A 26,948-nucleotide genomic window follows, 5' to 3' on the forward strand; every position below is an offset into this window, starting at 1 on the left:
GTGAGACAAGCCTCTACATCCTTACATTTGTCCTCTAGCCATCCCTGCTTAGCCATTTTGCACTTCCTGTTGATTTCATTTTTGAGACGTTTGTATTCCTTTTTGCCTGCTTCATTTACTGCATTTTTATATTTTCTCCTTTCATCAATTAAATTCAATATTTCTTCTGTTACCCAAGGATTTCTATTAGCCAGCGTCTTTTTACCTACTTGATCGTCTGCTGCCTTCACCACTTCATCCCTCAGAGCTACCCATTCTTCTTCTACTGTATTTCTTTCCCCCATTCCTGTCAATTGTTCCCTAATGCTCTCCCTGAAACTCTCTACAACCTCTGGTTCTTTCAGTTTATCCAGGTCCCATCTCCTTAAATTCCCACCTTTTTGCAGTTTCTTCAGTTTCAATCTGCAGTTCATAACCAATAGATTGTGGTCAGAATCTACATCTGCCCCAGGAAATGTCTTACAATTTAAAACCTGGTTCCTAAATCTCTGTCTTACCATTATATAATCTATCTGAAACCTGTCAGTATCTCCAGGCTTCTTCCATGTATACAGCCTCCTTTCATGATTCTTGAACCAAGTGTTAGCTATGATTAAGTTATGCTGTGTGCAAAATTCTACAAGGCGGCTTCCTCTTTCATTCCTTCCTCCCAATCCATATTCACCTACTATGTTTCCTTCTCTCCCTTTTCCTACTGACGAATTCCAGTCACCCATCACTATTAAATTTTCGTCTCCCTTCACTACCTGAATAATTTCTTTTATCTCGTCATACATTTCATCTATCTCTTCATCATCTGCAGAGCTAGTTGGCATATAAACTTGTACTACTGTAGTAGGCATGGGCTTTGTGTCTATCTTGGCCACAATAATGCGTTCACTATGCTGTTTGTAGTAGCTAACCCGCACTCCTATTTTTTTATTCATTATTAAACCTACTCCTGCATTACCCCTACTTGATTTTGTATTTATAACCCTGTAATTACCTGACCAAAAGTCTTGTTCCTCCTGCCACCAAACTTCACTAATTCCCACTATATCTAACTTTAACCTATCCATCACCCTTTTTAAATTTTCTAACCTACCTGCCCGATTAAGTGATCTGACATTCCACGCTCCGATCCGTAGAACGCCAGTTTTCTTTCTCCTGATAACGATGTCCTCCTGAGTAGTCCCTGCCCGGAGATCCGAATGGGGGACTATTTTACCTCCAGAATATTTTACCCAAGAGGGCGCCATCATCATTTAATCATACAGTAGAGCTGCATGTCCTCGGGAAAAATTACGGCTGTAGTTTCCCCTTGCTTTCAGCCGTTCGCAGTACCAGCACAGCAAGGCTGTTTTGGTTAATGTTACAAGGCCAGATCAGTCAATCATCCAGACTGTTGCCCCTGCAACTACTGAAAAGGCTGCTGCCCCTCTTCAGGAACCACATGTTTGTCTGGCCTCTCAACAGATACCCCTCCGTTGTGGTTGCACCTACGGTACGGCCATCTGTATCGCTGAGGCACGCAAGCCTCCCTACCAACGGCAAGGTCCATGGTTCATAGGGGGGATGCAGTGTGAGGCCTTGTATTGTCATGGAGAAGGACAATTCCCTCTGTCAGCATGCCGTGTCTTTTGTTTTGAATTGCTCTGCTTAGTTTTCTCAGGGTTTGGCAGTATGCTTCTGCATCAATAGTGGTTCCTCGTCCATGATGTCAACCAACAAAACACCATGCATATTCCAAAACACCAGTGCCATGATTTTGCGCTGGGACAGAGTCTGTTTGGCCTTCACCTTTACAGGCAAGTATGTGTGTCACCATTCCATGCTCTATTGCCTTGATTTGGGCATGATATGCGAAACCCATGTTTCATCTCCAGTTACAATCTGACTCAAGAAGCCTTCACCTTCTTTGTGATAATGAGTCAAGAACTCCATTGCACACTCAAATCTTTGGTTTTTGTGGTCCTCTGTTAGGAGTTTCAGGACCCAGCAGGAGCTCAGTTTCCTAAACTTTAAGTGTTCAATGTTGTAAAGCACTGATCTCGACATGTCAGGAAATTTGTTTGAGAGACCTGTTATTGTGAAGTGCCTGTTCTCACAAATCCTTGCTTCAACTGATGCCACCAAACTGTCTGTAATCAAAGAAGGGCAACTGGAGCGGTCTTCACCGTGGATGTTGTCACGGCCATCTTTGAATTCTCATACCCACTTACACAATTTGCATTCACTCATAACAGTATCACCATACACTTTGCAAATCTGTCAATGAATTACTGCAGCAGACAGGTTCCTTGCTGACAAAAACTGTATCACTGAGCAAACCTCACATGTGGCGGGTGAGTTGATAGTCTTAAACATTTTGAAAGCACAGAACAGAACCATACAGGTTAGCTACAGAGCTGAAATTGAGCACAGTTGTTCCCAAGGCAAACTGGTACATGATGCATGTGCCCGTTGTGGTATGCACATCATCTACTAGTGTCTACAACAAAATGGACCTCACTTAAAAAACATGCCTCGTATTAAAGAGTCTTAGATGTGTCATACCTCCTGCTTGACCTCCTCCAGAAGTAAAACTATAGAACTGTCATCCTAGTCTATTCTAATTCATATTGATAATAAAAGAGCAGGAGCAGCTTTGTTTTCAAAGTAGCTAGCAGCCTTCCTTCAAATTTACATTTATGTGGAATAAGGACACATATCAGTAAGCCCTATAGTGACAGTTGACTGTTGACATAGAAAATCTTTGGTGACTTACTTGTCTTTCTTTAATGTATAAGTGATACTTATAAAGTTGTGTGTAGAAAAATGACAGCTTACATAATTAATTTTGGTTTCTTTGCAGATACATGCCTATAGTCCTGGTGTACATTTAAATTTCTGTGTCACAGTACTGTTTGACACCATATAGAAGCAACAATTAAAGTCCATTAATAAGGTGGAGTACTGTGCAACAATTTTTTTTTCTTCACTTTTAGGAGACCAAACTGTAACAACCCTTGCTAAGAAGGTGGAAGTTTATGGCAACAATACTTCTATTGTGGTAAAGCAAGTCTGTATGATGGAGGACAAAGTGGCAGACCACCTCTCCGTGAAGAGAACAGTAGGCCCTAGTGCTTCAAGACTGATGTATCAGATTTAGGTGATAGAGAAAAATGTGAAAAACAGTCACTTATTATTGTTAAACATCTTTCATGACATCCTGAATCCAAAAATGATCTCCACCTGTCAGGTTCCACAACTGCTTACAACCATTAAAAAAGCCTATTGAATCAAGGCACTACTGGAAATGTTGCAGCTGTGTCTGACCAACCCACATGACTTCTTTAGCCACATAATCACTGTGGATGGGCACTAGTTGCACCACAATGATCCTGAGACCAAGGAGAAAGAAGTGGAAACTTGTGGATTCCCAACTGCTGAAAAAAAATAAAGACTGAACCATCCTCAGACTGGGTAATGCTGAGTGTTTTTTGGACCATGTTATGTTCATGAGGGACAAATCATCACAGGAGCATACTATCAAAATTTCATGTTGAGGCTGTGGCCGTACAGATGAAGCTTTACAGGGAGCTGTCCAAGGGATTGATTTTGCTCCTCAACAACACCCCAGCTCATTCTGCCGAGGATGCAGTTACACAAGCCATTTCTTCAGATTTTCAAACCATTCCTCACATCCTATATTCTCCTGACATTGCGTCCAGCAACTTCTTCCACTTTTCTCAGCTGGAGAAAGCATTACTTGACAGGAATTTCCAGAATGACAACAAGGTGATTGTCAAGTTGGTGCATTTCCTGACTGTCCGAAAAGGCAGATTCCTACAATCCGGGTCTATGCTAAGTCACCCATCATTAGAGAGGGTATGTCACTTTGAACAGTGAATATGTACAGAAGGACTAACACCATCACCAGTTTCACAGTTGAGACTTTTTTGTATTATTGTTATTATTATTATTATTATTATTATTATTATTATTATTATATTGAGACATCTACCTGCTCATATATATTGGTTCATTCCATATGCCTGAATATTCTTCTTGTTGATGAGCTCTATCAAACAGGATGAATGAAGCAATGAATGAATGTAAGTGATTCAGAAATAGTTAAGTTCAGTAAACTTTAATGGCAACCATGCAGTCATGCACACAGGCAAATCATGTATTCATAGCATGTAAATTTATACATATTTTTATGGAAATTCTGCATGTGATCTACAGAACATGGAATTAACTACCTAACTAACTGGCAACAAAGTGTGTCAAAATCAGTATGACCCAGAGGTAGATCCCTCAAAAATGTTAACACAACAAGACTGAAGAGAGTGAGAAGTATGAACAAAGGAATTGTGTGAATTTTCTTAGCTACAAATGTACACATATGAATAAGTACAGTTACTGGAAATAGGTTAATAATAGTAATTGGTACACTGAAGTATGATGTCCTAATGTTTTCAAAAGAGTTCAAGAAAAATGGCCAAAGATTTGCTTGCTTTAGATTTTGTTCTGTCTCCTCAACATGTCAACTCACAGGATAAGCAAAACGATTGTGTTTCTTAAGGAGTTGTTCCATATTTATCTTACAACAGAGTTGTGGCTTCAAGTGATTTCTCTCTCCTGTCAGACATACAGCAACATTTCAAGCAGTAGTGAGATGATGGGCTTTCATTTAGGATGAGCAAGATAAACAACTTACAGTTTCTTTGAAAAGGACATGACCGATTTCATTCCTCATCTTTTTGCAGTCTGAGCACATACTCTTCCTTCTTCCTTTCTTGTCAAAACTAAAAGACTCTATAAATGAGTATCATTTTCAGTTATCAAAAATGTTATGTATGCCAGTGAAGCATTCCTGAAAAGGACAGAGCCAAAATAGTCCCAACCTTTTCTCTGCTGCTTCTTCAAATTGCTTTTATGGAATACAAAAAAGGAGGACTGTTATAATACTGCAGCACCTTGTGTCTGGGGGCAATTCATAGCACATCATAAATGTATGCCTGCTTAGCACCATGATGAAAGTGCCACAAGGCTGCCCCCTCCTCTTGCTGCATAACATAATCACGAAAGTAGTTTACATTTTTCGTTGCTCAAAGAAGGTATATGATGGCTTGCTGACTCTACATTCAGTTTTAAACAGACAAGCAGTTACAGTAGAAACTGAGAACACTGGGCTATACTGTAGGTGTGTGTATCTACATATATGCAGAGGAAAATGTATCAGTTGAGATGAAAAGGGAAAAAAACGTGAAATTTTAAGGATTAGCAGATATCTTCTCTAGAAGATACATGTAATATTATGACTTATTAAGCACTGTATATTGTGGTTAGAAATTGTTTCTCCAGTTGGAACATTTACTCAACAATGTGTCAAAGGGGGGAGATGAGATCTGCCTTAGTTCTGTCCTAGTTTGTTAACAGTCGATTCTATTGTTTAATTTAAGTATGGTTTTGAGAAATTTCCCATGTTGATCTAGTTGAAAGCTGATACTGAGTTACACTGTATTCATATTACCCAAAATGTCACTTTAAAAGTATATTACACTCAATTTTAATTATGCGAGTCAACCGTAAATAAACATAGGCATGAAAATAATGCAATAACTTAATTAACATGGTCTAATGTGAAGTTTTATAACCAAACAAAATTGTTATAGATGACACCACAATTGAAAAACCATTTTTATTAAATTTTGTTTCCTATTTCTTCAATTCAGGGAGAATTAACACAGCATTTTTGTTGGTTACTTTTGTTGCTATACAGCAGAAGTTTCTCAGTCATTCTGCTTCTTTTTCTGTTTTGGATTTTTAATTTTCAGTGTAAACCCTAACATTATTGATTTATGGATAACTGAAACATGTTTCCAAAGACACACTGTTAGCAGCCACTAGGTAATTCGCACAATGTCATAGAATATACTAAATGTGTGAGAAGATATAAAGGCAATTCAGAGAAAAGCAAAGGATTTGCATTCATTTCTTCTAACGTACAGAGTATAACATAAGTAACCAAAATTAAACCTTGCAGCAGTTTTTGTTTCAAATGTTGCATATAGAGGTCACTTCTGTAGCATGCTAAATCTATAGCTTCAAGTACTGTTTACAAACCATATAATAATTAAGAAAGTTCCTTACCTCACAAAATGTTCTACATTTTACACTGTTTCCATAGTTATCAATAGGTGGAGCAAACATAGAAACACCCATGACATTTGGTACAACAAGTATCATTGCTCCACTCACACTTGATTTAGCTGGTAGTCCAACCTGGAATAAGAAACTGAGTATACAAACTAACTTTGTAAATACAGGCTGCAACAAAACTAGCATTATGCAGATATCAGAAAAGCCTGAAATTGTGAGTAGACTATCCAAGTAAAATAGAGTTTAATTATATTTCACTGCAGCACTCTTTCAGCACCTTATACTGTACATATTAAAAGCATCAGCATCATGTTACCAAAATGTATTGTCTGAATCTCTTAATCTTTCTGCCATTGTAGTCACACAATTTTCAGGGGAGTATATCATAATTATTAGTTTTCATTGTCATTCCATTAAGTATTTTTTTATAAATATTTTACATCAATTACAGATCTCTTGTAGCTGTAACAGGATTCTTAAGTACCTGACTTAATATTACAGTTGAGGCTGTGCGAATGGAGCTCAAATATAATGTATGGAGTATCAAGAGAAATTTGTGACTGGACTGATGATTTCTTGGTTGGGAAGATGCAGAATGTTATCTTGAATGGAGTCATTGATGGAGGTGGCAGTACTTTCAGGTGTGTCTCAGAGAAGTATGTGACATTTACTGTTCATATTGTATATTAACAACCTTGCAGACCAAAGTAACCTAAGATTTTTGTAGATTATGCAGTTAGGTGTAATGAAATACTGTTTTAAAAAATCTGCACAAATATTCAGTCTGATCTCAATAAGATTCCAAAGTGGTACAAAGATTGGCATGCTGCTTTAAGTGTAAAACTGTGCACTTCACAAAACAAAAACACATTGTATCCTCTAACTACAATACTAGTGAATCATAGCTGGAACTGGTCAACTCATACCTGGGTGTAACAATTTGTAGGGGTATGAAATGGAATGATCATACAGGCTCAGTCATAAGTAAAGCATGTGGTGGACTTCAGTTCACTGGTAGAATAATAGAGAAATGCAATCAGTCTACAAAGGAGACTGCTTACAAAACACTCATGTAGGCCATCTTAGAATTTGGGAAATGATAGGATTCCACCAGGCTGGGTTTTCAAAGAAAATATAAAAAAGCATCCTAGAATGTTACTCAGCTATTTGAGAACCACACCAAATATAGGGCCAACAGGGGATACTGAGAGCAGTTCGAGTGGTCACGGGTATGTTTGATACATGAGATACTGACATGGAGATGCTGAAGAAACTCAACTGGCAGACACTTGAAGACCGATGCAAAATGTTCCAAAAAACCCTATTTATGAAGTTTCAAGAACCAGCTTTAAGTGGTAAATGTAGAAATATGCTATAACCCCCCTATATACTGCTCCCATAGGAATCACATAGACAAGGTTAACTGAGTTACAGTGCGCACAGAGGTGTGTAAACAATTAGCACTGAAGTTATCCAATCAGATTGTTGCATGAGCAAATTCAAGCAGCCCACCAGAGACATTGACACCAAATGCGTGCTTCATTTGAGTTCCTCAAACTGAATAAAGCAGCCATACCGAGACTGGACATGGATCGGTAGTAAGGATGAAACCCAAGCGCAAGGCTGAGCAATGTCATGCACATCATGAGAACCATTGACACTAATTGTATCTGGCAGGCTGCTTCAGTTTGTGCACATTATGGCTTGATTGGCTAACTTCAATACTAATTAATACAGAAATGGACCAACATATCAATTTTTTTCTGAACAATTATTTCTCAGCACAACCTACCATGCAACATTTTTACAAGCTTATCAGAGTATTTCTGACCACCCTGTATTAGCAAAAACCTCAAAGAGTTCTTGACCAATTGGCTTCAAATTTTTTATAATATACTCTAACACATATTCAGATGAACATAGGCTATAATTTTTTAAGCAATGTACAGGTTTTCTGTTAAAACCAGCTACGAGACAGAAAGCACTATGCTCTGCTGTGGAAATGTGCAATTTTGGCCAGTTTTAACTATGACAGTACAAGTAAAACATTTATATCATTAGACAAATCACTTCAGTTGTATATATCCCTTCTCTATATATACAGTTTTTCAGAAAGATTGTGTACACAACAATCTGCTGTTTTGTTTGCTTCCATGCAGTAGGTTTCAACCAAAATCAGGAAAGTTGTATTTATGGCTAATTTTGTAGTCCTACCCATTTGAAGCTACTACCCTCACAGATGCAGCAGCTGGAGAGGTCTCTCATACCCCATATATCAATGTTCCCATACCATTCACCCAATATATTTTAAGCAACTTCAGTTCCCAATCAAGGGTTTATTTGCACTAATAACCAATAAGCTCAAAGTCAGAGAGAGGAGGAAGAGGAGATGGATAGAGATGTGGTGGTGGGGGGACTGAGTGACAGATGTAGTGGGATGGATGGTAAGAGGGGGGAGAAGAAGATGGAACAGAATGTGGGGGAGGAGAAGACAGGCAGGGAGAGGCGGGAGGAGATACTGGGCAGAGATGTGTGAGGAGGAGACAGAGTGAGAGAGGACGAGGTGGAGATGGACAGAGTGATAGGGGAAAAGGAATTATGACATAAACACAGTTACCATACATATATTTTAGCAATTGTGAAGCATTGCTTGTCTGCTAGTCTACTAAAAAGTTCCCACAAACTCATCTGCTTTGCATGAAAATGTAACAACTTTCTGATGATATTCAGCTGGACTAACAAGAAGAGTCAAATTTTGAATTAATATGACTGCTGTTAATGAATTCATACCCTAAGACATGTTTCAATGTTTGTTGTTTGTTGTTACTCCTGTGTTTTCAAAGGCATAGGTCCCAAGTTCAAGTCTTCGTCCAGCACACAGTTTTAACTTGCCGGAAAGTTTCATGTCAGTGCACAAATCACAGAAGAGTGAAAATTTCAGTTATGAGAGGTATTTACACTGTTTTATCAGACTATATCACTTTTATAGCAATCTTACCCAAAGGCAATTGCATTTACTTTGCTTTCAGTTCACTGATTCCAACAGCAGAAGTTTTTTAATTTTATTGAGATAGAAAATGTTTCAGCTAATCTTTACTGAGAGGAGTTACATGCTGACATTTTAATCTACATCACTCCCCACACTTTGAAATTCCAGGTCTGTGGCAAGTCAAACATGTGTGGAAATGCAAATTGAAAAAATAATCACCGCCCATGTAAATCTATTTGTCTTTAACTATTTTGGATATCACTTCTAAAGTTTGACTGCTAGTCACCGTACAGCATCCTACCACTGTAAGAGCTGTGCTTACACCTTCTCTTATGGACAGCTACTGTGCAAATAGTTTTTGATCTTTGCATTGTGAATGTCCCTTTCTGATCTCTCTATACAAAAAACAGTTCATATCATTCCATCTGTGGATGCACCTGGCCAATGATTATGCTGTCCCTTCCCGGGTTTGCCTATTCTTTCCTTCTCTAATACCTACACAAATATGGGTATGTCCCATCTTAAGTCTTTAACAGTACACACAGTCTCCAACCCTTGTCATTATGCAACTCAATGATGAAGTGTCTCCAGAAGACATCCACTATATGCAGTTGATCCAAATATATGTTTCCTGACTCCCTCTTTTGTGCCTTTGTACCTTTATTTCTTCTAATGCCATAATTTACATATATTCTATTAAATCATCTAATAATGAGCTTTCTCTCTCATAGTTCCACATACATTCATTTTACCATTTATTACTAATAACATTCATGCATGCTTCTACAAAAAGGTCTTCACCAGCCAATAAATATTCATTGTCAATGACTGTCCACCAGGGATCTATTGATTGTTACTCAATTACAATGCTCATCTTTAGTCTTTATTATTAAAACAGACATTTTGCTGATATCGATAACAATTTTAATAATGCAGTATCGACTGTTTACATACATGAAGTGTTCTTTTTTCTTCATTTCTATAGACAAATGCTCATTATTGTTTTAAAAAGTAGCTTCCTAAGTTCTATTGAGAATAAGTCTAAGTCTGTTTTTAATTTTTATTTAATCTTTCCAATAGTTATAGGACAGGAGACATCTACTTACTAACTCATAAATTCTTCAGTTTTATGCTTCTTAACATACTATATTAATAGCTATAACCTTTTTTATTCCACTTTCTAAAATCATTTATTTATTGGCACTCACTCAACAGAGATAACTTGAGTCTTTTGTATTATTTTCATTCATCAGCTGTTAAACAATACATTAGCACTCTTTTATCAGAGATAACAATAAATAGTCTTAGCTATTGCAGCAAAATGATTGACTCACCAAATTTTTTGCTTTTTACTTGCGAGTCAGTATGTCATACTCCACTTGGGGGATAGCTACCTTTCCCATCTTCTTCCTTCTGTGACACTGCTAACATGTCATTTACCTTAAGTTTCATAACTGCATTTAAATGAGTAAAAAAATATTGTATGAAGTAAGTACATCAGAGGTCTGTATGTATTTGTTCACCTGCAGTATCCAACCTCTTTTATAAAATATAATATAAACCTAACCGATATTTTACAAAAGGGAAAGGAAAGGGCAAACTCCCTCACAGAAAATGTACTAATTAATCTTTCAATAAATAAAGGAATTTTTTGCAGAACATTTGCTACATTTTACTGTATGTCTCTGTTAATGAGAGCACATAACCGTGCTTTAAAAGAAATATTAAACTTTTATGTTGCTTTTTTAATAACCATTAACATATATATAACTCATCTCTCTCTCTCTCTCTCTCTCTCTCTCTCTCTCTCTAGGGAAACATTCCACGTGGGAAAAATATATATCTAAAAACAAAGATGATGTAACTTACCAAACAAAAGTGTTGGTATGTTGACAGAGACACTAACAAACACAAACACATACCCAAAATTCAAGCTTTTGCAACCCACGGTTGCTTCATCAGGAAAGAGGGAAGGAGAGGGAAAGACGAAAGGATGTGGGTTTTAAGGGAGAGGGTAAGGAGTCATTCCAATCCAGGGAGCGGAAAGACTTACCTTAGGGGGAAAAAAGGACAGGTATACACTCGCACACACACACATATCCATCCACACATATACAGACACAAGCAGACATATGTAAAGGCAAAGAGTTTGGGCAGAGATGTCAGTCGAGGTGGAAGTACAGAGGCAAAGATGTTGTTGAATGACAGGTGAGGAATGAGTGGCGGCAACTTGAAATTAGCGGAGGTTGAGGCCTGGTGGGTAACGGGAAAAGAGGATATATTGAAGGGCAAGTTCCCATCTCCGGAGTTCTGATAGGTTGGTGTTAGTGGGAAGTATCCAGATAACCTGGACGGTGTAATACTGTGCCAAGATGTGCTGGCCGTGCACCAAGGCATGTTTAGCCACAGTGTGACCCTCATTACCAACAAACACTGTCTGCCTGTGTCCATTCATGCGAATGGACAGTTTGTTGCTGGTCATTCCCACATAGAAAGCTTCACAGTGTAGGCAGGTCAGTTGATAAATCACATGGGTGCTTTCACAAGTGGGTCTGCCTTTGATCGTGTACACCTTCCGAGTTACAGGACTGGAGTAGGTGGTGGTGGTGGGAGGGTGCATGGGACAGGTTTTACACCAGGGGCGGTTACAAAGGTTGAAGCCAGAGGGTACGGAATGTGGTTTGGGGATTTCATAGGGATGAACCAAAAGGTTACGAAGGTTAGATGGACAGCGGAAAGACACTCTTGGTGGAGTGGGGAGGATTTCATGAAGGATGGATCTCATTTCAGGGCAGGATTTGAGGAAGTTGTATCCCTGCTGGAGAGCCACATTCAGAGTCTGATCCAATCCCGGAAAGTATCCTGTCACAAGTGGGGCACTTTTGGAGTTCTTCTGTGGGAGGTTCTGGGTTTGAGGGGATGAGGAAATGGCTCTGGTTATTTACTTCTGTACCAGGTTGGGTGGGTAGTTGCGAGATGCGAAAGCTGTTTTCAGGTTGTTGGTGTAATGGTTCAGGGATTCAGAACTGGAGCAGATTCATTTGCCACAAAGACTTAGGCTGTAGGGAAGGGACCGTTTGATATGGAATGGGTGGCAGCTGTCATAATGGAGGTACTGTTGCTTGTTGCTGGGTTTGATGTGGACGGATGTGTGAAGCTGGCCATTGGACAGATGGTGGTCAACGTCAAGGAAAGTGGCATGGGATTTGGAGTAGGACCAGGTGAATCTGATGGAACCAAAGGAGTTGAGGTTGGAGAGGAAATTCTGGAATTCTTCTTCGCTGTGAGTCCAGATAATGAAGATGTCATCAATAAATCTGTACCAAACTTTGGGTTGGCAGGCCTGGGTAACCAAGAAGGCTTCCTCTAAGCGACCCATAAATAGGTTGACGTACGAGGGGGCCATCCTGGTACCCATGACTGTTCCCTTTAATTGTTGGTATGTCTGGCTTTCAAAAGTGAAGAAGTTGTGAGTCAGGATGAAACTGGCTAAGGTAATGAGGAAAGAGGTTTTAGGTATGGTGGCAGGTGATCGGCATGAAAGGAAGTGCTCCATCGCAGTGAGGCCCTGGGCGTGTGGAATATTTGTGTATAAGAAAGTGGTATCAATGGTTACAAGGATGGTTTAAGGTGGTAACAGATTGGGTAATTATTCCAGGCGTTCGAGAGAGTGGTTGGTGTCTTTGATGAAGCATGGGAGACTGCATGTAATGGGTTGAAGGTGTTGATCTACGTAGGCAGAGATACGTTCTGTGGGGGCTTGGTAACCAGCTACAATGGGGCGGCCGGGATGATTAGGTTTGTGAATTTTAGGAAGTAGGTAGAAGGTAGGGGTGCGGGGTGTCGGTGGGGTCAGTAGGTTGATGGAGTTGGGTGAAAGGTTTTGTAGGGGGCCCAAGGTTCTGAGGATTCCTTGAAGCTCCACCTGGACATCAGGAATGGGATTACCTTGTCAAACTTTGTATGTAGTGTTGTCTGAAAGCTAACGCAGTTCCTCAGCCACATACTCCCGACGATCAAGTACCATGGTCGTGGAACCCTTGTCCGCCTGAAGAATGACGATGGATCGGTCTGCCTTCAGATCACGGATAGCTTGGGCTTCAGCTGTGGTGATGTTGGGAGTAGGATTAAGGTTTTTCAAGAAGGATTGAGAGGCAAGGCTGAAAGTGAGAAATTCCTGGAAGGTTTGGAGAGGGTGATTTTGAGGAAGAGGAGGTGGGTCCCGCTGTGACAGAGAACGGAACTGTTCCAGACAGGGTTCAATTTGGAGAGTGTCTTGGGGAGTTGGATCATTAGGAGTAGGATTAGGATTATTTTTCTTCATGGCAAAGTGATATTTCCAGCAGAGAGTATGAGTGTAGGACAGTAAATCTTTGACGAGGGCTGTTTGGTTGAATCTAGGAGTAGGGCTGAAGGTGAGGCCTTTGGATAGGACAGAAGTTTCGGATTGGGAGAGAGGTTTGGAGGAAAGGTTAACTACTGAATTAGGGTGTTGTGGTTCCATGTTGTGTTGATTAGAATTTTGAGGTTTTGGGGGGAGTGGAGCTGGAAGTGGGAGATTGAGTAGATGGGAGAGACTGGGTCTGTGTGCAATGAGAGGAGGTTGAGGTTTGCTGGAAAGGTTGTGGAGGGTGAGTGTGTTGCCTTTCTGGAGGTGGGAAACCAGGAGATTGGATAGTTTTTTGAGGTGGAGGGTGGCATGCTGTTCTAATTTATGGTTGGCCTGTAGGAGGATGCTCTGAACAGCCAGTGTGGATGTGGGAGAGGAAAGATTGAGGACTTTTATTAAGGATAGGAGTTGACGGGTGTGTTCATTGGCTGAGTTGATGTGTAGGTGAAGGATTAGGAGGGTGAGGGCTATGGACTGTTCAGTTTGGAACTGGTATAGGGACTGATGGAAAGAAGGGTTACAGCCAAAGATGGGAACTTTAAGTGTGAGACCTTTGGGGGTAATGCCAAATGTCAGACAAGCCTGAGTAAATAAAATATGGGAGCGTAATCTGGCTAGGGGAAGGCGTGTTTGTGGAGGGAATGTAAATAAAACTTAATGGGGTTGTTGTGGGGATGTTGTGAGGGTGACATGGTGTTAAAAGGTGGAAAGTGTAACATGAGGCTGAAATGAAAATGAAACTAGAAATATATGGGGAGAGATAAAGGTGAACCAGAAAGCAACTGGAGATCTGGTGTGAAAAAAGTCGAAAGAGTGTTGGTTAAAGCTGACCTATGCTGATCCTGTGGTGAACTTGGGTTGGTAAACAATGATGTGCACAAAGGTTAGGTGGTTGTGTTGCCTCCAAAATACGTTAAAGGGTGGAGAAATTCGGGAAAATTTCGAAAAAACTGCATGTAAATGTATTAAAAGGAGTGGTTTTGTGGTGGCAGATTATGAAAATGAGGCTAACAATTGTCTGACAAAGAAATAATGACGTTAAAACCTGTGGGAAGCGGCTAAAAATGATCAGTGATGTGGGAAAAATGGAAATGGAAATAAAGCAAAAGTTGTTAGAACTAGCCGAAATGGTTGTTTAATAGGTGAAAGGAACTGTTTGTGAACTGGGAATGATGGATTTTATAGCAGTGGTAGTGTTGAAAGCGTAAAAAATTTTTTTGGTTGTGGTTTGGAAATGGGTTATGTATTATTGAGTATATATGGGCAGGATAAAATTGTGTGGTAGATTACGGTAAAAAGGAGAAGGTGAATACAAAGTGAAACTACTTGCACAAACAAAAGGAGAAAGTAAGATGACAGAAAAGATTTCAAAATGCAACAGTGACAATAACAAACGTAATTGTTGGGTTCAAATTAATGATATGAATATAATAGAGGGAAACATTCCACGTGGGAAAAATATATCGAAAAACAAAGATGATGTAACTTACCAAATGAAAGCATTGGTATGTCGATAGAGACACTAACAAACACAAACAATTCAAGCTTTCGCAACCCATGGTTGCTTCATCAGGAAAGAGGGAAGGAGAGGGAAAGACAAAAGGATGTGGGTTCAGCCTGTTTACCTCTAGGATAGAACAGCAGGAGATGGTTTTAGGAAGTATAGTACTCGGTATAGTAGTTATGTATAATAACAACTAATAGGTCATACAATTGTGTACAAATATATTTTATTGTCCTACAATGTACAAAAGGTGTTGTCATAGACATCAATCAGAGTGAACCAACTGCCAGTCAAGAGATGTTAGTTGAGCTAGCTCAAGGCAGTGATATTGTTCCAGGTGACTCCGCGGAGTTATGTCCCCACAAGGTTAAAGACAACAGGATAGAAGGAGTAGAAGAAACTGTTCCAGGGAAAATGAAATGTGGAATATTGAATCAGCTAACTCTGATACCCAATGGATGTCAATCTGGTGAACCTGCAAAGATTGCACATTATGCTGGGTTATCTGAATTTCTTTAATGTAACAGTATTATATTCAGTATTATATAATCCCTCTTCTTGACTGGTCTCTGGGTCTATTAAGAACTTCTTTTAAGGACACACCTTTCGGATGAGGTAGACCCAGCACTATGAAGGCTTCCCTCTAGCATAGCAAAATCTTGCTTATTTACTTCTTCATACCAGAATTAGGCTGTAAATCCTTAACTAATACCACCTCCTCATATTAACAATATCTTTGTAGTATTCATCATACTCAGGATATTACACAGTACTCGGGCATTATGATCGCAGCTCCAGCTATCATTTTTAATTCAGTTAGCCTAACAGCTGATTTCTAACAATTGAAAGTGCTGCTCACTTTATTCATCTCACAGTTCAAAACTTCTCCTTTAGCTTTTACTACACATTAAATAAGTAGATAATAAGACTATAGAGCCTTAAATAAGTAATAAAATAAGTAAAATCATAAAAATTCAACTTACTTCTCTAAAATAAACCTTAGGTCTTTCTCCACTTCAACATCTGATTAACTTGACACACACTGCATCCATAATGATCTTTAGGTGCCCTCAACACAATATACAATAGCCTCCTCCAGAGTCAGGAAAACAGATACACATGAAGTCTCTTCCTACTTTTCTGCAAACCATTCACCTCTTACAAGTAAATACATCTCACCCACATAGTGTAGAAGGCAAGTCATTACACATCATCTATTACTAATAAACTTCATTGTCCCAACTGACAATAGTTCACATAATAATTGAGACATATATGTCCTCAGATTACAGTTTATTTAAATACTTATTGACAGTTACAATCTTATTTCTACAAAATTTAAATCCACTACAAAAACAGACATCTCTGCTGGCATGCATACTTCTGTGCCCAACAGTGAACTCCAGTCTTACATCTTCATCTGTGTACTCATTACAAGCTAAATATTTGTCATACATAGGTTTACAATCATCGTACACTGCAGTAAGCTCGCTCAGATACCTAATCTCTCTTAAAGTCTCCATTGCACTGACACAATGTCTTAAAACTGTTCCAGTATTTGGAATCCCATTCTAATTCTTCCCACAACTTCTGAAATTTCTTCTGGTGTTCTACAGTATCACCCAAACAATTTGTGGTAGCACAATTAGGCTCAAGCTTCTCCTGTACTTTTTGTTCAAGGCGTTCCTGTACACGTTCCTCGGCACCAGTAAAAGTGTTCAGTGATTAATTACTTCATCAAATTCTCTACTTTGTTCTAACACCTCTACTCAGCTTTTCACATCTGAGATTTGAGTATGTGTACTCTTGAATTCACCTGTACATGTTCCTCAGTACCAGTAAAAGTGTTTCAGTGATTAATTACTTCATCAAATTCTCTACTTTGTTCTACACTCTACTCAGCTTTGCACATCTGAGATTTGAGTATGTGTGCTCTCGAATACATGGTTTAAGATTCCTCTGTTTGTTTCATATTATCTTTTATTTCTTTAAACTATTCTTTAACCTCATTCCTGATTAACTTACATTGTTTAATTATCTCCCTTTGTAACTCCTTAAGTAACTGTAATTAGGTCACATCTATAGTAGAAATTTAATCTACTTTTGTAGCTACAACCACCCCTTGTCTTTTTAAATTTGACAACACTTTCCCTTGAGTTGTCATACTATTAGACAACTCTTCTTTGATATTTTTTAAAAATATTTCTTGTAAACTGAAGTAAACTGTAGTAGCTGGCATATTGTACAGTATATACAAAGATGCATAACTTAACAGAATTTAAATAATGTTACTATGTTTTGACACCATTGCACAAAATGAGAGCAATGTGTTTTTATGACTCTTCACAGGATAAATAGCAATGAAAAAATTTTCAGGTTGATATTGTTTACAGTTCACATATTCAGGTATACAATTAGGTGCATTGCTCTGGCAATATGTCACACATGAGCTAAGTGATGTAGTGATGACCTGCTGTGTAGTCAAGTGGAGCTCTGCTGTTGTCATGCTGGTTGGCCACCACAGGGATAATATCATAGATCATTGTTACAACTGTCGTCTCCAAATCACATTGCAGAATTTTTCCATGTCATTGATAAGATTCTTCTCTCTTAATTTGCTAAAGGTTACTCAAGCATGCAAATATCCTTTACTGCTGATCTCATTGCTATTGTCAACTAGCATTCTTCCTTCACTTATTTGTAGCAGTTAACACTCCTTTGGTCTTAATCAAATTAAACTTATTTCTTCTTGAATATTCAAATAAATTCAGGCAGCACCATTGCATGTAACTGTTTATTTCTTCTTAGTTATTGACTTGGATTGCACTGGGCAACATCTTCCTTTATTTTCATAAAATTCTTGAAAATTCCTTTTATTATTATGAAAGTTTTCTTCTTTTAGGATGTGCTAGAAGATGTAAACGTGCACTTGAAATGCAGCAAACAGTTGAAACTAGCCAGTACTGTGGAATTAAACATTTCATTTCAAATACATTGTCTGCCTCTTCAGAAAAGGTTAATAAACATCAAATTTCTTTAGCAAACAGACAAAAATAACTTCATTGTTCAGCAAGGCGATTAATACTTGACTGTCAGAAAGATGGAAGTAAAATGAAATCTGAAACTAATAACATATTTTAGCCTTCTGTAATTATGTGAACGTATTCTAATTCACTTGATGGCTCCCAGCCACTGATATCCATTTTGTTTTCATTTGACGTGAGCGTAAATGAAGGGGAAACTGCAAAATCACTAAATTGTAAACAAGGATCATGTGGAGACTACACACTTCCCCACTAAAACTCAGAATGCTCTGAACATCAACCCCGGACCTATGATATTTGCTTATCAGGTTGAATTTTCAAAAATATGTTCACCTTGTAGTGCACATCTTTCTGAAAAGTCGGAAACATAAAACATATGTGTTTGAGGAAATGTAAGACATTTTATTTGGTCTTAAGTGTGCCAAAGTGCAGTGCCACACCTCTTCATACAGCATTCTTCTATTGCATGTCACTGTATTTCGCTCTGTGGAACTGAAATGTGTATCTTTTTTAATGGATGCCATCAAACTATATTCAGAACAGTGTAAATTGAAATGTCCTGTGGTGCCTCTCCCGCTCCCAGTTGGTCGGTTTGACAGCCTGCCCCTCTTAAAAAAAATCTCGCAATTAATAGCGAATGGGATTATTTATAATCGGGAGAACAAGAACTCTTCAGAAAATTTGCAGTCTGTATTGCCTATTAGCTAATAACTTGCTGTTTTTTGTGGGATAAAATTAAATATAGGATACATAAAACCAATAAAAACAAGAGACAAGAAAGAAAGTACACATTCCTTCAATCCTTAGCTCCTAGCTTTTTTTTCTCTCTAATCTTACTACAGCTTTACATGGCATGCTTTCCTTTCTGCGAAAGAATCTATTACCTCATCAAAGTTCATCAAACATTTTGCTACATGAAAAATCGAAATGTTGTTATCTAATCCTGGAAAAGCTGTTAATACAAATAATACCCAAGACTGGTGTGGTTTCTCAATCTGATTATGTATATTTTGTCACTGTCTGCTAAATAAAACAAAATAGGCCTTTCTAATATTGTAGCGATTTTATAACATACACCAAATAAACGAGACTGTTTTGGCACAAATGGTCATTTTTATAACATGACAGAATACAATTCACGAAATATCGATATCAAATACCCATACGGCCTACTACAAGCAAAAAGCTTTATGTTAGGAAACAGTTTCCTATTTCATTCATACACAACAGTTTCTCAAGCATGAGATCGAAAAGTAGTACTACGAAATTTTTATATAAATTTGGAATCTTACTCTTCCATAATTTGTGTGATGTCCCTGTTTCTTCTCCTTCCTTATTCTAACAAACAATCTAGTCATCACCAATTCTGTAGCTATTCCTTCCATTGTCAAAATTTGTTCACTAACCCTGCCAGAATCACAGGTTTAGTTATCCCGCGATTATTCTCTGGTTAGGCGTTGTTACATGTTCGTACAACACGTTTTTCCTGTTACTTCCAGAATAGAACTTAAGCAACTGCTAGCTATGGACTGTACAACTGGTCCTTACTAGTGTAGTGATCTGGTCTAAAATTTTCTGTCAAAATTTCATTTTCTACCAAGAAGATAATACGTAATCTCTCTCACCTGTTATTCCTGTTAGTCATTTATTACCATTCTGGTAGTCTGAATCTATGGATTTTGCTAGTAATTATAACAATGCAGATTATTTGCTAACCCAATCAACCGCATAATCAGACAGCGATTGGCATTCATCCATTCGGCTTTACTCCGCTCAGCTGATATAGCCCCGTCCCCTTTTTCCTGCAGAAAGTTTATTTCTAGATGCGACGAGGATTAACCTGACAGAGACATCATGTACACCATGCATGTATTCAAAAATCAACTTATGATTCATTCAGAAATCAACTTAAAATGTGTTCAAAAACGTTCAAAAATCAACAGGGATGTGTTTCAAAATCATATGAACAATTGATAGACCAACGTGTGCTGGATGCTAGGTGCTTTGTAAAACAAGTTTTTTTTCCTCAAGAATATGATTTTGGCACCCCCTTTTCCCAGTAGCATCTAGCCACTTGCACAGCCAACAGCCACATTCCTGTAGCCAGAAGCGGGAGAATCTACTACTCAAACGCGTCTGAACTGCACATGCGCATGAGCCCGCTCATAACTGCTAAAACGAATCTAATGTAAACAATTGTGACTTCATGCTCATCAGAGGCAATTTGTTTTTATTAATCATTGCATAGTCTTCCTAAAGCATTTGACACATTTTGCTGTTGGCAGATGCTTGCATGAACACTGTGTGTCGTTGTTGTATATGGCGCATTTCCTTTGCAATTTAAGTTATTTTCATTTTTTCTTTCATTTATGTTTTATTGTTGAAGTATTATTCTGCAGTAGCAGGATACAGTAATATCCTTTGTTAGACTATTGGTTCTTACCATCAGAATTACAAAAAATTAACAGAAAACTAAAACAATGAAAAATTCCCGGAATTTTAAAAAATTCCTGGGTTTTTCCCAGTTTTCTACCGGATGAAAAAATTCCTGGGTTTTTCCTGGATCTCCTGGTTGTCCTGGGTTGTATGCACCCTGTTAATGTAATTTTGTTATGTGTCCACTTTACTGTTTCTTATTTTCATAGTATTACTGATAATGAGTAGTTGGTTGAAACTGTTGTAGCCATCAAACAATTTATTTGAAGACGTAAACTTTAATTAATAATATGGCAAATATGAATACATTATGTCTAGTTTCAATATTAAAGCTTTTTAAACTTGGCCAAAATTGCCTTACAGTTCACAAAATATTTCAACCCTCCACTGAAAGCCACCTAAAACCTCGAATTTTTCTTTCTTTTCAGTTCAGATTTTGTAATTCTGTAGGGTACAAGTGTGTAAAATTTCATTGAAACTGAAGATGGTCAGCAGGGGGATGAATACTAATAGAGGAAAACAACTACAAAGTGTTATTACCTTAAAAATAAATGGAAAATTAGTCTCCAGTGGGAAAGAAACAGCAGAGGAATTCAATAACTACTTTACAGAAACAGTAGAAAACCTGGCTAACCATCTTAAAAATAGCTGTCCCTTACAACTAGAACCAAACTTATGCTCTGAAACTCTATTTTTAAGGCCTACATCTGAAATTGAAATAGAAAAGACACTTCATAGCAAAATTTTAAAAAAATCATCTGCTGGACAAGATCAAATTCCATGCTTCCCCCTTCAAAATTGCAGTAACTTTATCAGTAAACCCCTAGCCCACATAATGAAATTCTCATTCCTGAATGGTGCATTTCCTGGTATGCTCAAAATTACAAAAATTATACCTGTCCACAAAAAAGGAAGCAAAGAGGATCCCAGTAATTATCGACCCATTGCACTGCTTTCAACTTTTAGTAAAGTATTTGAATATATAATGGCCACCAGAATCATGTCCTTTCTAGACAAAGAAAATATCCTGTCACCTGCTCAGTTCAGCTTCCAAAGTAAGAAAGCTACAACTGATGCAATACAAGAATTTCTAGATCATGCACTGGAGCTTGTGGACAAAAAACTCCCAACCATAGGTATCTTCCTAGATCTAACAAAGGCCTTCGACATGGTTAATCATAGTATACTTTTGCAAAAGATGCATTCCTATGGAATAAGAGGAAATGCCTATGACTGGTTTAAAAGCTATCTGGAAGATCGACAGCAGTATATCGAATTAAATGAAACTAAGCTCTCAGGTACAGCTAGCACTGTATATTCCTCCATACATACCATAAAGCAAGGCATTCCCTATGGCTCCATCCTGGGCCCCTTACTGTTCTTACTTTACATAAATGACCTTCCTCACAGCCTACCCGACACAAAAACCCTTTTGTTTGCTGATGACACCTCCGTACTTATATCTGCGCCCGAACAAATTCTCCAATCTAATATAGATAGGACCATAGATCAAATAAGTTGATGGCTTCAAAGTAACAGGCTGCTTCTTAATGCAAAAAAGACAATCAGAATAACCTTCCACACTGCCCAAAACAGAAACCCATTACTACCAACTATATCACTGGAAAAACATAATGTTAAACGTGAAAATGAAATAAATTTTTTGGGGGTCACTATTACTGATACGCTCACATGGAAAAGGCACATCGATGTTACCAGCACAAGACTTAGTAAAGCATGGTTCATAATTAGATCAATAAGGAATGTCACTAACACAAGTACCCTAACCACAATGTACCATGCACTCTTTCACTCTGTACTTAACTACGGAATCATCTTCTGGGGCCAAAATTCTGAATCAATTAAGATATTCAAACTGCAAAAGAAGATAGTCAGAACAATTATGTTCAAAAACCAAAGAGACACTTGTAAACCATTATTTAATGAACTAAATATTTTGCCCCTCCCATGCCAATACAGACTAGAATTATTATTCTTTACCAAAAAAAGTATCAACAAAATTAGCAAAAATATGGATTACCACAATTATGACACAAGATCAAAAACCTCTTAAGAATATTTCCCCGCTCAACAAAACTGTACAGTGATGGTGTCAAGTGCATGGGAATAAACTTATAGAACCATCTTTCAACTTTTATACAAGAAATCCAAGAAATAAATAAATTCAAACAAACAGTGAAATCTCTTTTAATAAAAGACTGCTTTTATACCATCCAGGAATATTTGGAATCAAAATTGTCTTGGTCCATGATAATGTATCAAAGCTGAATGAAATTAAGTCAATTTTGTCACATCATGTAACAATTCTCTGTAAAGCTGTAACTTTAAGTAACATAATTTGTAGGTAATGTAAAATAATCATTCTTCTGTGTTCTTGTTCACTGTTTTAGTCTTCTGTAAACTGTATATTTGTATTGACTTATCCCGTATCAGTTGTACAAGCCATTGTACTGATTTGATCTGTTGTTGTGGTCTTCAGTCCTGAGACTGGTTTGATGTAGCTCTCCATGCTACTCTATCCTGTGCAAGCTTCTTCATCTCCCAGTACCTACTGCAACCTACATCCTTCTGAATCTGCTTAGTGTATTGATCTCTTGGTCTCCCTCTACGATTTTTACCCTCCACGCTGCCCTCCAATGCTAAATTTGTGATTCCTCGATGCCTCAGAACATGTCCTACCAACCGATCCCTTCTTCTAGTCAAGTTGAGCCACAAACTTCTCTTCTCCCCAATCCTATTCAATACCTCCTCATTAGTTACGTGATCTACCCACCTTATCTTCAGCATTCTTCTGTAGCACCACATTTCGAAAGCTTCTATTCTCTTCTTGTCCAAACTAGTTATCGTCCATGTCTCACTTCCATACATGGCTACACTCCATACAAATACTTTCAGAAACGACTTCCTGACACTAAAATCTATATTCGATGTTAACAAATTTCTCTTCTTGAGAAATGCTTTCCTTGCCATTGCCAGTCTACATTTTATATCCTCTCTACTTCGACCATCATCGGTTATTTTACTCCCTAAATAGCACAACTCCTTTACTACTTTAAGTGTTTCATTTCCTAATCTAATTCCCTCAGCATCACCCGACTTAATTTGACTACATTCCATTATCCTCGTTTTGCTTTTGTTGATGTTCATCTTATATCCTCCTTTCAAGACACTGTCCATTCCGTTCAACTGCTCTTCCAAGTCCTTTGCTGTCTCTGACAGAATTACAATGTCATCGGCAAACCTCAAAGTTTTTACTTCTTCTCCATGATTTTTAATACCTACTCCGAATTTTTCTTTTGTTTCCTTTACTGCTTGCTCAATATACAGATTGAATAACATCGGGGAGAGGCTACAACCCTGTCTCACTCCTTTCCCAACCACTGCTTCCCTCTCATGCCCCTCGACTCTTATAACTGCCATCTGGTTTCTGTACAAATTGTAAATAGCCTTTCGCTCCCTGTATTTTACCCCTGCCACCTTCAGAATTTGAAAGAGAGTATTCCAGTCAACATTGTCAAAAGCTTTCTCTAAGTCTACAAATGCTAGAAATGTAGGTTTGCCTTTTCTTAATCTTTCTTCCAAGATAAGTCGTAAGGTCAGTATTGCCTCACGTGTTCCAACATTTCTACGGAATCCAAACTGATCTTCCCCGAGGTCGGCTTCTACCAGTTTTTCCATTCGTCTGTAAAGAATTCGCATTAGTATTTTGCAGCTGTGACTTATTAAACTGATAGTTCAGTAACTTTCACATCTGTCAACACCTGCTTTCTTTGGGATTGGAATTATTATATTCTTCTTAAATTCTGAGGGTATTTCGCCTGTCTCATACATCGTGCTCACCAGATGGTAGAGTTTTGTCATGACTGGCTCTCCCGAGGCCATCAGTAGTTCTAATGGAATGTTGTCTACTCCCGGGGCCTTGTTTTGACTCAGGTCTTTCAGTGCTCTGTCAAACTCTTCACGCAGTATCTTATCTCCCATTTCATCTTCATCTACATCCTCTTCCTTTTCCATAATATTGTCCTCAAGTACATCGCCCTTGTATAAACCCTCTATATACTCCTTCCACCTTTCTGCTTTCCCTTCTTTGCTTAGAACTGGGTTGCCATCTGAGCTCTTGATATTCATACAAGTGGTTCTCTTCTCTCCAAAGGTCTCTTTAATTTTCCTGTAGGCAGTATCTATCTTACCCCTAGTGAGACAAGCCTCTACATCCTTACATTTGTCCTCTAGCCATCCCTGCTTAGCCATTTTGCACTTCCTGTCGATTTCATTTTTGAGACGTTTGTATTCCTTTTTGCCTGCTACATTTACTGCATTTTTATATTTTCTCCTTTCATTAATTAAATTCAATATTTCTTCTGTTACCCAAGGATTTCTATTAGCCCGCGTCTTTTTACCTACTTGATCCTCTGCTGCCTTCTCCACTTCATCCCTCAGAGCTACCCATTCTTCTTCTACTGTATTTCTTTCCCCCATTCCAGTCAATTGTTCCCTAATGCTCTCCCTGAAACTCTCTACAACCTCTGGTTCTTTCAGTTTATCCAGGTCCCATCTCCTTAAATTCCCACCTTTTTGCAGTTTCTTCAGTTTCAATCTGCAGTTCATAACCAATAGATTGTGGTCAGAATCTACATCTGCCCCAGGAAATGTCTTACAATTTAAAACCTGGTTCCTAAATCTCTGTCTTACCATTATATAATCTATCTGAAACCTGTCAGTATCTCCAGGCTTCTTCCATGTATACAGCCTCCTTTCATGATTCTTGAACCAAGTGTTAGCTATGATTAAGTTATGCTCTGTGCAAAATTCTACAAGGCGGCTTCCTCTTTCATTCCTTCCCCCCAATCCATATTCACCTACTATGTTTCCTTCTCTCCCTTTTCCTACTGACGAATTCCAGTCACCCATGACTATTAAATTTTCGTCTCCCTTCACTACCTGAATAATTTCTTTTATCTCGTCATACATTTCATCTATTTCTTCATCATCTGCAGAGCTAGTTGGCATATAAACTTGTACTACTGTAGTAGGCATGGGCTTTGTGTCTATCTTGGCCACAATAATGCGTTCACTATGCTGTTTGTAGTAGCTAACCCGCACTCCTATTTTTTTATTCATTATTAAACCTACTCCTGCATTACCCCTATTTGATTTTGTATTTATATTTTGATCTATGGGACAAATAAATAATAAATAAATAAAAATTCCTAAAACTGGCCTGCTTATGTGGTATGACCTATAAGAAGGCATCTTAGTATCACTTATCAGCTTTCTGATGTTGGTTGGAACAGGATTATGTTGTGGAAAAACTAAAACCATAGCTTTTGCCTATATCTAAGGACCATCTTTGCTTGTGCAGGATAGAGTAGCATGGAGAGCTGAATCAAACCAGCCTCTGGGCTGAAGACCACAACAACAACAACAACAACAACAGCAAGGACCATCCTACTTAAATAAATTTACACAGCATGGTTCAGAAGAAAAAGTAAAAATTTTAGGAGATAACAGTATAATCTAATTTTAATAAAACACTCTGTATAACACATGTCCACTTTCTATTGGTTACAGAGATAAATTATCATTTTGTGAAGTGGTGTTCACATACTATCCATTGTATTCTTTAGTTTTAAGTTCAAGTTGTGAAGTTGCACTGCAATTAAATAATTTAATTTTTCAGCTGTGATTCTTCTTGTTACTTGTTGGGCAATTCTACCATGCTCTTTTGTATGCTACACATATTTACAAATGATGAGTTTGCTGATATGTCCTTATGCAAGGATTTTGTAATGGAAATGCTGCTGCTGTGTGAAGAGAATATAGCATACAATTTCCTACCCACAGAGTACTGTATTCAGTATTGTTTACTCATGTTTTCCATAAACTGTGCAAGACTGGTGTAGCAACCAGTGGTCATATCTCATTTTAACATGCAAATGAACAGATTGTCTATGAAGTAGAAGACATTATTCAGCTGGTAGACCAACAAGTACAAACAGAATTTATACATGAATTCATGAACAGGCATTCCACATGTAGGAGCACAGTGCATATTACATATGCAGGTGTCTTTCCTTATTGTATACAGTAGATTAAACATCTTCAAGATGTAGATTGACGTAGACAATTGGAATTTTGTCATTGTAGAACTGCAAATCATAATGTAATCCCACTATACTCTTTCCATGACACTCATTCCTCTCATTGGTGGTCAGATAAATATTCACACACTTTTGTGGGGACACATTTTCAAGAACAGAACTCCATAAAAGTCTGGTGTGGTATGATAAACAGTAAGTTGACTGGACCTGTAGTATTATATCATCACTTTACAGGATCCTGTCATCTAGAAGTTCTTGTGCATGAGCTTTCAGTATTATTTGAAGAGGTTCCTTTGGCAGCATGGATAGGTATGTTCTCTCATGACAGAGACTC

The 26,948-nt window shown here is 38.1% G+C and overlaps 1 protein-coding gene across 1 annotated transcript in view; it reads right to left on the bottom strand.

The window, feature by feature from the left end:
- Window positions 1-26,948, bottom strand: part of LOC126174882 (glutaminase kidney isoform, mitochondrial-like) — a 187,895-nt gene that overhangs the window by 60,175 nt on the left and 100,772 nt on the right. Inside the window, exon 10 of the mRNA XM_049921699.1 lies at window positions 6,121-6,252. Coding sequence (XP_049777656.1) covers window positions 6,121-6,252 — 132 coding nt within the window. The remainder of the gene's footprint in view (window positions 1-6,120; window positions 6,253-26,948) is intronic.

This window comes from Schistocerca cancellata, chromosome 1, assembly GCF_023864275.1.
Source record: "Schistocerca cancellata isolate TAMUIC-IGC-003103 chromosome 1, iqSchCanc2.1, whole genome shotgun sequence".
Taxonomy (NCBI): domain Eukaryota; kingdom Metazoa; phylum Arthropoda; class Insecta; order Orthoptera; family Acrididae; genus Schistocerca; species Schistocerca cancellata.